This window comes from Necator americanus, chromosome V (genome assembly GCF_031761385.1).
Source record: "Necator americanus strain Aroian chromosome V, whole genome shotgun sequence".
Lineage (NCBI taxonomy): Eukaryota > Metazoa > Nematoda > Chromadorea > Rhabditida > Ancylostomatidae > Necator > Necator americanus.
The window spans coordinates 30,853,191-30,870,742 of record NC_087375.1 but is presented as its reverse complement, the minus strand read 5'-3'; the positions used below and the strand labels follow the sequence as shown (position 1 = coordinate 30,870,742).

At 42.6% G+C, this 17,552-nt stretch overlaps 1 protein-coding gene across 2 annotated transcripts; it reads right to left on the bottom strand.

The window, feature by feature from the left end:
• Positions 1–4: 4 nt before the first annotated feature.
• On the bottom strand, positions 5–15,258 carry RB195_015731 (uncharacterized protein; the record flags this gene model as incomplete). 2 transcript variants are annotated; one of them, XM_064206583.1, is made up of 14 exons in its annotated part: positions 5–36; positions 81–234; positions 336–461; positions 1,364–1,431; positions 1,485–1,623; positions 1,685–1,772; positions 2,022–2,122; positions 3,958–4,105; positions 4,170–4,349; positions 5,049–5,170; positions 7,790–7,909; positions 8,196–8,335; positions 13,553–13,667; positions 15,193–15,258. In XM_064206583.1, the coding sequence occupies 14 exons, from the start codon at positions 15,256–15,258 to the stop codon at positions 5–7; spliced, it is 1,599 nt and encodes a 532-aa protein (XP_064062464.1). The 2 variants fall into 2 exon arrangements, with proteins under 2 accessions (XP_064062464.1, XP_064062465.1); XM_064206584.1 differs by lacking the exon at positions 5–36 and having other exon boundaries at positions 64–234.
• Positions 15,259–17,552: the final 2,294 nt, after the last annotated feature.

The window sequence follows — 17,552 nt, the reverse complement described above, 5'->3', positions numbered from 1 at the left end:
CCATTCAAGTTATGCAATAAACATGTATTCCTTTTTCTGTGGATATTTCGTTGTCGATAGCGTTTATTCTTCTAAGATACTCGGTTTTCTATAAAACATTCGTTGTTCCTTCGGCGGGAGGTGGTTTTCTAAGTTCGCTCCTTTGGTTTCTGGGAGGAAAACTTGGAAGCAAATACAATCGATGGATGATAATACCAGCAATACCACGTATGGCAGCACTGGTAGGACATCGCCCTGAAAGTCATGGATAAATTAGGACATAGGGTTTAGCGTGTTTCGCGATTTTGTGGAGGTAATTATTGAATGAGTTGGCGTAAGGAACCGAGATCACAAACCAGGTAAAACAGCTGCGGTGCGAAGATTGTGCCCACTCTGCTTGAAACAGACAAAGCCGACGCGGCGATATTTCTGATAGCTGTAGGAAAAAGCTCATTGGTGATCATGAACTTGGCCATATATAACTGAAAGATTTTGATTTAAGAGTCGATATTCTAAATCACAAGTGGAGTTTGAAAGTTTGCTAAACAACGTAGTGGCCGCTGCGAATTTTGATGAATTTGGGCAGAGATGACCGTGCAATCGATGGGTAGCATCAGCGAGAAAATATTCATTTTGTTCGAACTGGTCGGGATTATCATTGGACAGAATACGTGTTGTTAAACCATAAAGTGGTAAAATAAGGTGGCATACGCTCTAGATTTATCATGCAGGCACTTGCCCGTAAACTCGAGACCACAACCATAGCATTAGTATTTAGACTGGTCAAGATTTATTCTGCTCCGTTCCTTTGTGCATCCGAGGGACCTACTGTAGACGTCTGTGTGGCCACCCCTCGCTTAAAGGCATCACCCCACGAATCTGGCGTGGTATGGATTTTCGTTGAAGTATACTTATATCTCTCCCTCATCATATCCGCTCATCTCTCCCTGCATCACTGTAAACAGGCGGCTTCGGAATGCGGCTCCTTACGGCGTCCTCTATTGCAACACGCCAACTTTGCGCCCCGCTCCCGCTTGCGATTCGTTGAATGAAATGAATTGCCTGTCGGGGCGTCCGAATGGATTTTCGATGTATCGGGGGGTGGGGCGCAAGCGTGGCGCCATGCACCAGAGGACATCGTAAGGAACCGCATTACGAAGTCCGTCTGTTTACAGTGATCCAGGGAGCGGAACCACAGCTACACTCGAAGCGGTGCGGTGGAGCGCGGCGGTTAGGATCGTGGGGGGACCCCTGCTAGCACCATTCTTTGCTGCAGTTCGCGGAGATCCCGCCTCGGTGCCAACCGCTCTGTCCATCGCCCTGCTTCGAGCGGAGCCGCTTACGCAACTGCACAGTGGTTCTTGTCGTTTTGACCCTACTATACCTGGCTTGTCATCGAAGTCACGCCAATGGTACAGTAGCGGATCACCCATGCTTTCTCGGTCTGTAGATCTAAAATACTTGCCAAATAAGTGGACGTAAATTAATGAAGCACGTTGTCCTACCTTGAACGTACAACGCACAGACGACGGCCACTGCTCCGATAATGGAAACTACTCCTACGAAGTTCAAGAGCTTGCGACCCATAAATTTGCAGAAATAGTCGCTTATACCAACAAGGATATTAACTCCCCAACGTATTACCTGAAATCACCTCCTCTATTACTACAAAATGTGTAAGAAAGAGTTGGCGTCAATCACTGACACCTAAGATCGCGTTGTTCCAGTACAGCGATCCTGAGAGTTTATCCATGTTGAAGAGGAGACCATAGTTGACAAGAGAGGTAGTCACTCTGAAAATGCGGACAATATGAGATCCGTTAGAAACGTGGACAGTGTTGGCATATCTTTAGTACATTTTTTGTTGTGAAAACAAGATTTAGCTAGGTGAATCCATAATATTGCCTTACACTTTTCCTGTTTGCATGCAAGCAAAATCAACAAAATCCGAATAATTAAAGTGCTTCGTTAAGATCAATTTAAAGGATTAGGTGGATGTACAATTGATCTTTAATAACAAGAGTTAAGAGTTGTACACTCACATTCCGGAACACAGGGTTAAGGTCCAGACAAGATATTTCCAAGTGCACACCAAGTGGTAGAAATGGTAATGTTTGCGTTTCTTCTGTTTGGCGTCGAAGATCTGCAAAAAAATCTGCTTCGAAGAAGTAAAAAAACAACGTTTTTGAGACGTAGACTGACATAATTCATTTGGGTAACATGGTAGTTCAATCTGTATGGTCGAGTTGAAACAACATAAAGCTCGGTGCAGTGAGGTAAGCGCGTGCGCTCGAAGGGGTGAGGTGGATCGTAGCGGTTAGGATCGATGAAAGCTCCTTCCAGCGCCACTCATCGTTACAGTTCGCGATGGCGATGGTTCCACTTCTATCCTAACCTCTAGCTTCATTGTGCTGCTTAGAGCGTAACTTCTTACGTAACTGCATCGAGCTTCATTTCGTTTTGACCCGACACTATGTGCGTTTTGCGCATGTTTTAACGAGGTTCGCGCAAAACTGCCGAACGCACATCATTCGCTGATAGCGTTTCAAAAAACACAAATTCAGGGTGGGTGTCAACAATTAAAATCTGTAGGAACAAAGGACATTAACGCACAGTACTCCGAGGAACTACTTAAAGACCATACAGTGGAAAAGGAAATCGTTTGGATTAGTGAGCGTAACGCATCTGCCGCAGCACGCCCACCTCTGTATGAAACACTCAATTTCTCCACACCCTGCCCAAATCACTGCTGTTCGAGTAAGGCTCCCAGCATACTTGGCAGACACGGAAGGCCTAGCCTGGACGCGTCACTTGATGAATATCGACTGAGATCTGCTGCCTTGTATCTCTTGGTCGATATTCATCAAAAGAAAAATTAACAGGTAGCCTAAAGAATTCCGCCGACTGACGCCGTTCCGTTGACTGTAGATAGCTGGTGGAGACACTTTGACACATTTTTCAAATAGTTAGATAGGAGACAGCTTCTGTTTTCCTTATTTCTTCAGTTCCAACAATTTTGAACAGTATCCTTCTCTAACGAAGTCACTACGCTGCTTCTGCGTTTTTAGGTTATTTCAAACCACGACGGACCGATTTCGGCCGTACCATGTTGAACAGCGAGATTATGTACCATTTTCGCTATAACTCTAGTACCATTTTGTATTTTATGTATGTACCATTTTCGCTATTTTGTGTCTCCGAATGATTAATATGCCCGCCGATTTATAGCATGAGTTGGCAACCATGGTCGATCGCTGGCTAGATCGCGGTGCAGTTGCTAAAGTGGCGTTCGCAGATGGAGAAAAGTTCTTGGCTTAATTAAACTGTGCAATGTGAGTTCCTACGTTGTTGTTGTTGCAGCTGTGCTTGTTGTTGCGTAGTAGGACCAAAACGACATGGAACGCAGTCACGTAATTGGCTACACTCGAAGCCACGCTTTAAAGCACAGTGTTTAGGATTATGGTGGAATCCTTGATAGCACCACCAATCTCTGCAGTTCGCGATGTTCCCATCCCGATTCCACTCTCAACCGCTCAACTTCGAGCGTGCTTCATGTCGTTTTGAACCGACTGTATATATTGAATATTTCTCAATGGACGAATATTATTTGTTTTCCGTTTCCAAACAACCGAGCGTAAATTGTAAATTCAAGACCTTCAGTCTACTGCAGTACTCAACTAGTACTGTTAATGCTAACAATGAAGTCTGGTAAGTCAGACATAAAGTTATGCACAAATTTCCTAGAATCAAGTCCATTGTCCTAAGCGATAAAACATCACATCACCAGCACGCAACGTTGTGTGGTTATACGCACAAATAGAAAAGAAAAAAGAATATTTGATTTGACTGTTGCTTTGCCTAATACGGATTCTGATATAGTTCTGCCAGTTCCTTTGCTCTCAGGTTAGTATACATTTAATCGACTTTTCCCATAACTTATACAGAAATCTCACCGTAGACTAAGATGAAATATCTCACGTTCTGTTCGTGCCTTAGCATCGCCTCGATCTCTTCAGCTTCCTTTTCACATCTATTTCCATTGAGCTTTCGTATGTGCGCCATAACAAACCGAGCACGCTCGATTCTGCCATGATGTATTAACCATCGTGGACTTTCGTGCAGGCAACTGTAAGCTAACCATAGAGACGGCGCTTTGGTCATGATATCAGACAGAGGATGTGCTTACCCACCACAGGGAAACAATAGAAACCACCGCTATGAATGCACTAAACAACGCCAATTTACGCCAGTCATAGCAGAAATAAACGATGATAGGATAGATGATGAAGTTTGGCGACCACGTTACTATGGTATTGATCCACATTCGATGATTTTTCGGGATGTTTTCGATAAGGAACACGCCTTGAACGCTGAAAGGCAACAGTATTGGCCAAAAATATAGAAAGTGAGGGTTTTAATGAGGAGGAATTTTTGACTGCATCAGAGTGAAGCTGTGGAAAACGAACGAGCTCCAAATATTCGACCCAAATCGTTTACGGACCCAAAATATTGGAGAAAAAATTTGAAAAAAAACTAGGAATTATTGACGGAGTAACGATTACTCGGCATAGCAATAGAATCTCAGCAATAAAATTAAGAGATAAGGATACAGAAGTTCTGGAACTTGACATATTCAGCACATTTTTCATCTCTGTATCTTATCTCTTGTGATTTTCATATTCGTTAAACTCAAATATTCTTTTCCTTTTTATCCGAAAACAATAACTCGCAGTCAGTTTTAGTCTTTCTGCTAGGTTCCGCAACGAAATTATGTGTGGATATAGATGTGTGTTTTTGCGCAATTTCTACAGGATGTGTGCAATGGCTATGCTCGTTACAGATTTTTCTTGTGATGAGGCTCGAAGCCTGCGCCAGTGAAATAATGAGTCTTGAATCCTGAGACTAGGTAAATCAGTGGGCGTTACCAGGTTTAACTTATCATAGAACCAGTGATGAATGGGATCATATTAGTTTACAGTAGATATCCAAATATAGTTTACTTGTGAACCACTTCTTGGCTTGAACTGATTTTTCTGTCTTCATAAAAATGAGATATTAGTAGAACTCACGAGCTTAGTCCACCTGTGAATAATCCGACGACAGCGCGTAGCACTGTGAACTGGAAAAAGGTGAGCGCCAATGCTGTGCCCACAGAAAAGATGCTGACTCCAAGAAGAGAGACAAGAAGTACCTAGAATGTTTTCAACATTTGAAGGGACTGGTTATACACTGATATGTATTGTTATCCTGCGGATTTCCCTCGATAGAGTGATCACAACCAGCTAGTCGCGAGGCTACATGGCGCGTCCCCAGTGGCGGATAGAGGGCTAATCGAGGACCCTGGTACGGGGGCGCCAAGAAGGACGGGTTGAAGGAGTCATCTAGGTTGCCAAAACGGAGAAGGACTAGGATGACGAACTGTACCCATAAACTGTACCCAATGTCCGTACGCTTGCATCGGAAGCGGCCATCGAGGACCTGATGATGCAAGCCAAGAAAATTAAGTACGACGCAAGCGGAGTAACCGAGACGAGACGACGCCATCCTTTCATCGCAGTAAATGAAAGTGAAGAAGAAGTGATCTTAGGTGTATGCGACGTTCGACAGTAGTGGAGTTGGCGTCCTCTTCAACACGAGTACAGCAAAGAACATCGACTCTTTTGAACAATTTACGACCCGAATCTGACGTCTGCGGCTGAGAAGATGTCTCATTTGACACCACACTTGACTATCTTCGTTGCTTACGCTCCAACACCAACTTACGAAAAGAATAGAGAAGAGAAAAAGTGTTGGCTTAAACTGCAGAGATGAGAAAGAACATTCGTTATCCCCGTCGAGAATCGCAAGACGAAGATGATTGCTTTACGGAACCCAAAGGGAACAACCATTCCATCGAGAAGGGAATACAGGAAATCATCTTCGACTTCTACTCTGATCTCTTCGACACCCACGTCCATTTTCCTCCTCACCAGCTGTGGGAAGATGGACATTTAAGAGGTTTTTCCGTATGATATATCGTGTCAGCAAGAATCGGTGAGGCACCGCACGTATCTGTCGGAATCGAAGGTTTTTAAAGAGTGGAAGATCAGCCAGACCGTATAGTTAAATATATTCACGGTCACCCTCGAGAACGCAATGCGTTAGCTTGAATGGGACGACATGGTAGTGATGGTTGACGGTCGGGAGCTACACCTTTTACGCTTCGCTGATGACATCGTACTGATAACATCTAGCATCAGGCAAGAAGAACGAATGAAGAAGAATGAAGCCAAGAAGCTGACTAAATTCGACGAAACATGCGGATGTATCGGTCTTCGGCTCTACTTGAAGCTTGCAGCTTGAATCTGCAAAATACGATGTTCATGCGTAATTGATGGGTGTCGGATGCCATATTCAAGCTCAATGGAATGAACACATCCGAATGCACCAACTACGTTCATCTGGGTCGGGAAGTAAACATGAAGAACGACCTGATCCCCGAAGACAGAAGGAAGCGAGCGGCTTGGGGAACGTACAAGAGCATCGAGGCTATATTGAAGAAGTCTAGGGACACTCGGCTCGGTGCTCACTCTTTAACACCACCGTACTCCCTGTTTTGACCTATGCTTCAGAAACTTGTCTACTTCGCAAGCAGAAAAAAAAGCGTCGTGAAATGCGCAATCGAGAGAGTGATGCTAGGAGTGGCCTACTTCACGCGAGTGAGGGATGGTATCCAAGGTCCTGTCCTACGTCAGCGGTCGAGAATCAGAGAAGCCGCGTTTGATTGGGAAAGTAAGGTAAGGTGGACCATTGTCGTGAACGATAACCGTTGGATAAGAGCCGTGAGCGACTTGGTTCCAGCGATATTAGGCGCACTACCGTAAGACCGCCGACCCGACGGTCAGACTTCTTCATTAAGTCCTTTAAAGAAAATTTCGATTATCTTCGTGTCTCGCACGGAAGGAGGAACCAGCGAGCTACTCAGGCACGCGATCAGGAGGAATATAAAAATTACAGCCGCCCGCTCGACCAGTTCGAAGAACAACGGGAGTCAAAATAGTCAGAACAATGTATTCTTGTATTTTGAATACGCGCTCTTCTTTATACTCTCCGACCACTTAGTACTTTTCTGTGTTCTTTTTTAGTGCCTGGCAGGCTTGACAACATATGGGCTGAATGCGACGTACAAGACTTTCCCTTCATCTAAATCTTTTGACTTCTGGAAATATTGGTATCGCGTTGTTGTTTTGGGAACGGAGCGTAGGACGGAAAATAGGCGTGGCCGCGTAAACCCCAAGGCAGCCGTATTTGGTAACTCTCCTCCCCTAAAGCATCAGCCATTCTAGTATCCAGGTTAGCTGGTTGTAGGAGTAAGAGGAACCGCGGAAACTCCGTACGAATCTTCTTGTTGGGAATTAGCATAAAGTGAAGTTTTTAGTCTGAAGGTATGCTCTATTTTGCAGTCTTATTGTAGCCGTGGATCGGCTGCAACGCAGTCGGGAAGAGGGTCGCCTGTCTCTGCACGATCGATCTTTCAAATTCGCTTTCGTGCTGACTAAGCCTCTCATCGATGGCATATCTTGATAAGGATTGATCAGTGCCTTTTATGCCTTATCCTTTACTGCAGCAGTCAGCTAGAGGAAAAAAGAAATAAACTAACTACAGTAATGAACATCAAGAACATCCACCGTCGTAGACACCTTTAGTGGTAGTGGATGTTCGTAAAGTTCATTATTTCAGGTTAGTGTTAGTAGTGCCCTACATTTTCTTGTGCCGGTTTTCTAAAATGAGTATAAAAAAGTGGAGGGAATTTTGATACAGCGAATCTCACCGTTTTCCTTCCGTATCGATCGCTGAGCTGACCAGATATCATAGCTCCAATAAGTACTCCGAACATTTGAATGGATATACTGTTTTTAACAAGATGGCTGTCTTCACAGAGAAGATCGAACTATAAGCAGTTTTATTTGGAACTAGCTGGAGTATATCATCGGGTTTTTTCGTTGATTTTCACTATGTAAGTTGTGTATTTTGGTCGTTTAATTGCAGTGAAACTGTGATGCGAGTATAGATTTGTAGGGGTGCCAAAGTGGAAGATGTTTGTAGGGAATTATTTAAAAATTCAAAGAATAACTTTAAGGAAATATTTAAATATTAATTTCAGTGATCCATTTGGATTGATCATACTGTCTAAGGTTAGTGGACTATTCAGTGAGGCAAAGGAGACCTCTACGTACCTCAACATTAACCGATTTGAACTGGTAATCGATGCTTGGAATGCAACCGGACGCTTTTCGAAGTTCAGACAAGGTTTCGCATGCCTCAGCCGTAGAATTAAAAACCACCGAGCCGCATCCAGTAACTGTTGGGGTGACACCTGAAAACCACATCTCGCTAGATCATGCTATTTTGCTTTCGAGATATTTAAGTGAAAGTGACGAAAATGAAATTTTTAAGAATTGATTGAGTTTTTAAGAATTGGTGAATTGAATTTTTAAGAATAATCGTGGCTAAAATTTTGCTCTTTTTTTTCGCTCTTCGTTTAGCCATGTAGTTTCTTGGAAAAAAATCATTATTTGACTAATAGAAGTTGACATATCGATCATCCACAAACTTCGCATTTTGTGGATATAAATAGATCTGAATAATCCGGTTGTTAAATTATGTGGAGTCGATTCTGTCAAGTTCACCGTGTTCCGCGAATGTGTTGTTTTCAAAAGCCCTTTCCAAATGTTATGTCATGATTATTGTTGGTACTGTGATATACCACTATCATATACAGTAATATGATCAGCGCTAGTGGAAACAAAGTCATCCACTGATAACATTTTAGCCCCAGCGCGAGCTGTCGGCTTCGATGGGCTCTCGAACACGTGACACTTTTTTCAAACACGGATGCTAAAATGAGAAAGGAAGTGTGTTTTGGAAACGCCCTAGAAATGCCATAGATATGTCCTTTCTCATTTTTCCGTTGCACGCATGGTTTTTTTTTTGATACCCTCGCCTTTTTTCTTGACGCTGGTTTTCTAACGAGTTTTTTTTAATGTCCAACAAAAAATTCTAACAAAAACAACTAATTTTCTAATACTGTGCCCGCGAATTTTTTAGATGGAACCCTTTATCTGCTTGATGCTCCGGGTTTCTTGCCGTATATACGTTGAAATAGTATTACGAAGTGTTCCACTGGATGTGCGGCGGCTGGTTGCACGCACTTGTTACTTGTTCAGTGTACCAACGAATGAATGTTGCTGTCTGTGAATCACTTGTGACGATATACTGATTTGATCTACACACGCAATATCAGGCAGTAATAAGTCACGGAGCGGTACAAGTGGCAGAAATTCTTCCTTTATCGACAAACATTCATTTCTTTTATTCATTGTAGGTTTCTTTTAAAGTGTTGCCGATGAAATCAGTGAGGATGGGCATGTTTGCATTTTATACCAATCGAAAACCGCTACGTTTACACAAAGACAGTGCAGATAAATGTAGCTTCCTGAAAAGGACTATAAAATTATCAGAGAAGCACAATACTTCCGTCCAGGTGGGCAAGATATCGCATTCGGCAACATTGAAGTTAACTACGAAAAATTCGACCTACTCAAGAAAAGAGAAGGAAGCTGAGAAACTAATTCCTATCAAGTCAACTACATCTCCATAATCCTTTTAAGAATCCATAACGCCTCCAGCGTTATCCTTGCCAATATTTCTGTTTCGTGAGCCAGTATAACGTATTTCACATCACCATTTCTGATAGTGTCACCGCCGCTGTTCAACGCAGCGGTGTTCAAGCAGTTAGCATGTTTGGAACAAATTGTATGATAGATACTGCATCTGTGAACGATCTGTTATCTGCCCTTACAGAAGAACGGGCGACTGCGCCAAATTGGGATATATAGAATTGAGTGTTTGATGTGCAATGCAACTTACATTGGGGAGATCGGTAGGGACCTTGGAGTGAGAATTAGTGAACATATAACAGGAAAATGGGGTAAGAATTCGAGTTCAACACCTTTGGAGGGCATAAACATGAGACTCACAATGGAGACGATTATGATGTGAAATGCGTTATACTGGCTCACAGAACAGAAATATCGGCAAGGAAGGCGTTGGAGGCGTTTTGGATCTTTGAAAGAAACCCTTCAGTAAAAAATAAGAATTAATGTTTGTCGATAACGAATAAGTTTATGCCACTTGCTCCCCGCTCTGTGGCATATAACTGGCTGATACTGCGTGTGTAGATCAAATCATCTATATCGTCGCTAGTGATCCACAGGCAGCAATACTCATTCGCTGGTACATTGAACAAGTAACAAGGGCGTGCACCGCCACCGCACATCTGGTGGAACACTACGTAAGACTATTTCAACGTATACGGTTTCCGTTTTCAATACTTTGAACGATTATCAAAACATTGCACCAGTGTGGTGTGATACTTGACAGAATAAACGTAGGATTGTTTCACTCAACCTCTATTAAGGCCTCTGAAGACGGCGAGAAATCCGAAATGTTAGGCAATTAGAGGCTGCCATCTAAAAACATCGCAGGCACACTATTAGAGAATATAGACAAAAGTATGTCTAGATTTCAAGAAAAGAGAACATTTGAAAAACAACTAAGTTAGACAAATTCGAGTTTATGATCAAAGTTTAATTGCTTGTCACTTTGTCAGGACGACTTATCGATGGGATTTTAGGGAACTTAAACATCAAGTCAGGAAAAGTCTTCCCTTAGATTATCTTAGATGTCGTTAGATTATCTCAGAAAGTACGAGAGTGTCTTGGTATATGCAAAAAAATTGATTAGTGTGAGTTGAAAAATTTGTACTTTGTGTGTTCCTAAACTTACCTTAAAGGCATCACCCCACGAATCTGAGGTGGTGCAGATTTCAGGTGGAGTATTCGTATACAGGATGGGAGACTACGGAGAGGGGGTGATTCCATCCATTTCCTCCTAATTGCCGTAAAAAACGGCCCGGAAGATACGGCTTCATTCGTTTTGGCGCACCATTTTGTACAAGGGGTTCGATTGGAGTGCGCCAGTCTTGTGCGGCGCCGCATCTTCAGGGCCGTTTTTTACGGCAATTAGCAAGAAATGGACGGAATCACCTCCCTCTCCGTAGTCTCCCATCCCGTATACGAATACTCCACCTGAAATCTGCACCACCTCAGATTCGTGGGGTGATGCCTTTAAAAAGACATGGTAACTTTTTTACGATTACACGCGCGTAGTATGGGTGCTTTAGGCTGTCAATAGAAAATTATTAGAATGCTCAGAGTTCATCGCACATCATACATGTTTCAAGTAACTCCATCACCCCGAGCAAAACGCTTTGCTCTAATTACTGAACTTTGAGCTGTTTTGGCGCGACGAGCGGTTGCTGGGGGGACCCGCTCCGACTCTATCCCTGCAACACAGAACTAAGCGCCCCGGTTGAATTACCATAGTTTGAAGTGCAGTAGCTTTGGGTGAAGGTGGCAGTTTGCGTTAGAGAGCAGAAAAAAAGTGGACAAATTACTATTTCGTTTCACAACATGACAAGTCTGAACGTCCGGCTAAAGTCAGATTTTGTACCGCTTGTGGTAATCCTTTCGCTCGCCTTCTTTTCATAAAAATTAAAAGTACCGGCACTCGTCGTCGTACCGATAAAGAATAGGTCAGGTCACGTGAACTACTACTTAATCAGCCTTTTGTATCCGTGTTTCCAATTCCTGAAGAAAGGATGTTACCAATCTCAAGGAAACGTGCAAAGAAATAGAAATGCGGAAGAATACGTGGGGTGAAAGGCAATACATGCAGTTGTGACGACTTTAAAACAGTTCATAACGTCTCACTTAGTTGACTCTGTCGCTTCCACGCCGATATAAGGCCGTAAACCGTTCCGAGGACGTACCTCGGCTCTGCGTCGAACTGCAATGCAGAGCGGAGGTACGTCCTCAGGTAGGGTCTCTCAAGCTGAGAAGGAGTTCGACACACCCGACATTCTGACTTTTCAGGCGAATCTATATGGATCAGAGTGGCTTCCTGATCCTGAAAATACGTCTTTGCTACACGATGGAGAGAATATCTGCTATCGACGCCGAAGGAGGAAAGAAGTTATATACGGTGATTGCGTACTCGAGGGCTATTTATCCCAAAGTGACTAGCATATTGAGGAAGACTAAACGTGGACTACAACATGCTGCTCAGAGGACTGCGAGCTTGCGCTGAACGTGTCGCGAAGCCGCCCACGACATTCTTGGATCGGATTTTGAAGACCATAAAGGAATTGATGGAAAGAAGGACTTTGAGGCTTGATCTGAATGCATCGCACATTGAACGATTAGCAGCAAGCACAAGCTGCACAAAGGCCTTGCAGGAGAGTAGAAATAGAGGCAGAATAAGATTCTGGAAGCTGCACAGAGAAGGTCATGTCCAAAAAGTGCCGCAGGGACCTTCGCAAATATATTATTCCGCTAACAGCTTTGGTGAGCGGAAGCGGGGCTCGCACCTCTTCTCGTCGTGAGATGGAAGTCATTACGGAGAGGTTCTGTTCGAACCTCTTCCGTTCATCAATCCCTGTGACATGCCCGATCATTCCCATTGGTGAACGTCCACCACGGATTCTACCTTCGAAAGTGCGAGTTGTTATCAAGAGCATGAAACCTGGCACAGCCCCCGGACCTGATTTTATATCAGCAGACTTTCCTCGGAATTATAGCCATCCGCTTCAGGTAATTCTAGCGGCACACATGACATCCTGTTCTCATAAAGAAGGGTCCCAGACAAATTGGAGGCCTCGAGAACCGTTTTTGTCCATAAAAACGGTTCGAGAAAACCCTCGAAACTATCGTTCGATATGTTTGCTGAGGGTCTATCAAGATGATCTAGGATGAATATAGATGAAGATCAAGCTCAAAAATAAGCTTGATTCCGTTAGGGATCCAGCTAATTGGACCCCATGCAGATCTGATCGAAGGTCATAGGGGCTTCCTGGGAATCCTGCCTGCCCCTGTTCTGACCTTCGCCGACTATGACAAAGCCTTCTACAGCATAGAAACGAATGTAATACTTTTATCGCGGGTTAAGGTGTGGACGTCGTATGTGACAGGACATTACCCATGTGCTACAATCGATTTATCCCCACGATACAGCCCACCGTTTTTCCACCGCTCCGTCACCATACACATGGAAAGGGGGTGCGGAAAGATGATACTATATTGCAAAAGCTGTCCACGGATGCATTACAATAGATAATGAAGATGCTTGCTTGGGAAGGAAAAGGCACACGTGATGATAAAAGATTTCTTTCGAACCTTCTTTTTGCGGATGCGGGTAATAATGGCAAGGGAACTAAACAATTGGAAAATATAAATACATATATAATATTTCCTCAGAAACCATACCAGTGCGTAAGTCACTATATAAACTTATAAAAACATGTGGTCTGAATATATTCGTCAGCATTTTTGTCCGAATCACCCCCACTTTGAAGTCGTAGTATCTGCATCGCTATCGCCTGGCGTAATATAAGTGTCTACGTGTAAGCATGTAGTTCTGCATAGGATAATAATCAGCAAGACAAGTATTTGTAGTTGATTCTCGATAACGTTACCTGCATAAACCATATATACCATGCTAGAGAGCGATGTTAGAGTCATGAATTCGGCAACGAACAGGACTATAGTGCAGTACCATCCCAACGTGATGAAATCATCGAGGTTCCTCACCTGGAATCACTGCTAAAACATCAATGTTTAGATCCTCACGGTGCTATCAACGCGAATTCTGCAGTTGATTTGTAGAAATGTGGCGAGATATAGGGAATTGCTTTATTTATCCTTGGAAATAGTTGTTGTATGTATTACGCATATAGGCAGGAAAATGTATTCAGTATTTTTGAAAACTTTGTTATCTGCATGTTATTCAACTTATTAGCTCTAACAGTCAAAAGTCACTTCACCTAGCTTTGAAAATATACATTATAACCAGTATTGACCAGGAGGGCTTCTTGTACTGAAGTGCTAGATCCATTTGTAAGAGGGGCGGAAGCGGATTATGGAAACTCGCCGCGATTTTCTCGTCTTGTGAGTTAAGATATCCAGAAGGTACTTTTCTTTTCGAATTTATGTGTAAAGAATAAAGTGCGTGCACCATTTTCACAGTACTAGTGCCCCACCGGTAATTAAGCATTTTTCCCTTTGCTAACTTAAAGGCAGCGTATCACGGAGTTGACGTAGCACGGAAAGCCAGGAAAACCGTAGAGTTTGGGTAGATAAGGGAAACCAGTGTGGCTTCGTTCAGCTTTCCCTAACTGTGGGCATAGAAGTCGGCGGTCTTTCCTACGAAATCAGTTGCAACGCGTCGTCTTTGAACACGCACCGCGTTCCGGAGCCGTCGATGATCGATGCAAGAAATCGATGTTACCTTATCATCGGCATCTATTCAAGTAAATCCAAAGTATACACTGCTGAAGAAAGCGGATCATGTAGAATTGGTTCTGACGTATCTCTTAGGAAGAAACGCAGTTCCCACGCCGTTTCTTAACGACGGTTAGGAGAAGTGAAGGAGTGAAGCCGCGTTACACTTCACGATTTCCCTGAGGTTTCCGTACTACATCAATTTTGCGATACACAGCTTTTAAGTGTCGCATTAGCTGACAAGTTGAAACTCTGCAGCTCATCTTTTTTTTAAGCTTTCAAAATTGCACTATAAACTAGCGAAACGTTTCTTTCACTTGTTTGTTGTTGGCTCTGGCAGAAGGGCTGCGTTTTTTACTCGACGGGTGAAGGTTCTGTCGCAATTACTGGCTAGTAGGACAATAAAGAAGCAATGTTAGCAACTCCTAGCCTTGCATATAGAACTCCTTTTACTGCTACTATAGCTTTGAGCACCATCTTAGCTTGTACGTGATCAGGAAATGAACTCGTGACTGGTAAATGATGAGTGGTGTTGTAGGAAATCTTTTTTCTCCGAATTCCCTTCAACATCACAAGCACATCGGAAAAGACCTGGTAATACGAGTTCTCGCAGCCTGAATGATGATTCTCGAGCAGAACTAGGAGAGAAAGCAGTTGCAGTGTCTGTTTAGCGGGCGTATAGAAACACTTCTGAAACTAGCCACGATTTTCAACTCATAGGGTTGATCAAGATTTGACATTTACCGTGGGATTATTTTGTGACACCTAATTTTTTTTCCCAAACGGACATGCAGATTCGATTGCCACACGCACGAATAAAAGAGGATAAAGATACCTGCTTCTCTTCAGCGAATTCCTCGCATAGATTTTGCTGCTCGGCCTCATCAGAGCAGGATGACATGCGTGCGTATACACCTAAAACTGGACTTTCTCTTGCAAATTCCATAATGAACCATTTTTTTAAAATACGGAATGCATGAATACAGATTTTTTTTTTGGAAATGAACATGTAATGCGGTACTAATTTGAGTTGAGGAACATACATGTTCTAGTGTGAGCTTTTAAAAGATCAAGAAAAAGAAGACCAGTGTTGTCGAATCTAATAATACAGAAATGAATTGTATTGCTTAAAATGAATGTGATTCTGAGGAACGATGTATATGTTATTAATATTTTATGAACTCAGCAATGTTAATGTCACAATTCGCTCAGTGGGGGCGAAGCAAACAAGGGTGTGGCGATAAAAGAACGGGATTTAAAAAAAAATCGATTAGTGGAACTGAAAGAATCCAATGTTCAGAAGAACCGATTTTTTGGATAATCATGAAAAAGTCGAAGAGTAGAAGTGAGTCAAATACCAATTAATATTTTTTATAGAAGTTTTTGAAACATTTTCCGTTCTCTCTTCAGTTCCATCCACACCTTATCGACCTTGATCACACCATGTAATTTTAGATAAGTGAAAAATCACTAGGGGCGATATTACTTTCCAAAGGATATCTAATCGAATGTACATTCCTGAACGTCTACGTTCTGGAATGAATTTGCAGAAGATAGAAAAGAGAAACAGGAGAACGATGAAAAAAGAAATAGGTGAGAAATTACTGGCTACTTTAATGACTGACAGACCATTAAAGTGGGACAATTAATGAAAGACAATGCGAGGAAAAGAGGAGGACAAGGATGTACCGAACTTTCAAAATGACTTTTCTGTGTCTTTTTACGGGAAAGTAATGCATGCAATGGAAAAGAACGTATCATTTGGTTAATCAGTGAGTTTTCTGGAAATAACAGTTTCTCTTGCTGCTCAGTATTATGTAGTACAGCAGTGAATTGTATGAATAGCAATTTTTTCACGCACTCATTTGTAAACGAGAATTTAGGGCGTTGCTGATGACAGCTGAAATTTGCCATCGAAGCGTTATCTATCAAAGATCGGTGTTATAGCAGACATGCAGCGAGTGTAGAGCGTAGCCATTTTGTCAAAACCTTTATCTATAAGAAAAATCTACAGGTTGTGAGACGTACGAACTGACAACCGATGTTGCCGTATTACAACAAACGACATTAAATCAGATAAAATACGTAATTGATGAATGGAAAGGAGTCTGCTGACTTCACTCGAGTACTCATGAGTGTACATCTGTGAATGCTTAGGTTCAGCACACAAATCCTTCTGCTTTGATTGCGATTTCATTAGTTGCTCCATTTTTGGTTTTTTTCCCACGAAATACAGCTTATTTTAAGCGCACATATATTTATTGCGCATAATTCTTCAAATGTACATAAATTGTCGGCAATAAAATGGTGTCTTTGGTAAATCATAGTTGTCCAGAACCGCAGGGGAATACGACTCAAAGGAAGTGATCACGCAGCAGCATAATGTGCTTAACATAAACGATAAAAAGATAAAGTGTCTGGCGTTAATCAATCCGCTTGGGATGCGCCACCATGTTAACTTCAATTCGGGATCGTTTGAGGTTTACGAACGTGTAATTGGCCTGTGCAATGACTTGCAGGGGCCAGACCAAATGTATCAAGTCAGTGTTTTTATCCTCTCAGACAAGTCTGGTACCAATTTATTGACCCCGGAGGGATGAAATGCTTTGTGAGCACTAGGCGAAATAGAACCTCCGATCGATCTTGATGCAGCCAGAAAACTACACTCTTCTATAAACTCTTACCTAAAGAGCGCTCTTCTAACTTTTTCTACGCAAGCTTTCATAACAGCGGGCTCTAAGGAAGCTCGCAAGTGTCTGGAGAGGTATTCTACAACTCCTCTTCTCCAAAACAAGGCATCGCAGTGAAAAATGAGGGAAAAAACCACTGAAAAACGTGTAAAAGCTTGGATTTGTTGCAAATAGGAACTAATTGAAGGTTTTTGTTTTGCTTGTTGTTAATTTTTTCCGGATCATGTGGATTTGGTGTGACTCCTGTCGCCAATTGAAGTTTTGTTTAGGCGGTAGTGAGGATTTTAGAACTACCGAGCAACTTGTGATGAGATCAAGGAAAAGGAGCTCCTATATATATGTAGGTGAAGAAAAGTCAGAAAAAGTCGGTCACAAGAACTTGAGAAAAGTCCGCCGAACTGATATCTTACTTGTTTTCCAACAGAACGTGAATTCCAGGTAAACATCCAAAGTGATAAGCGATGAAGGTCAATTTTGAACGCTCTGTAAAAATGGCGCCAGTGCA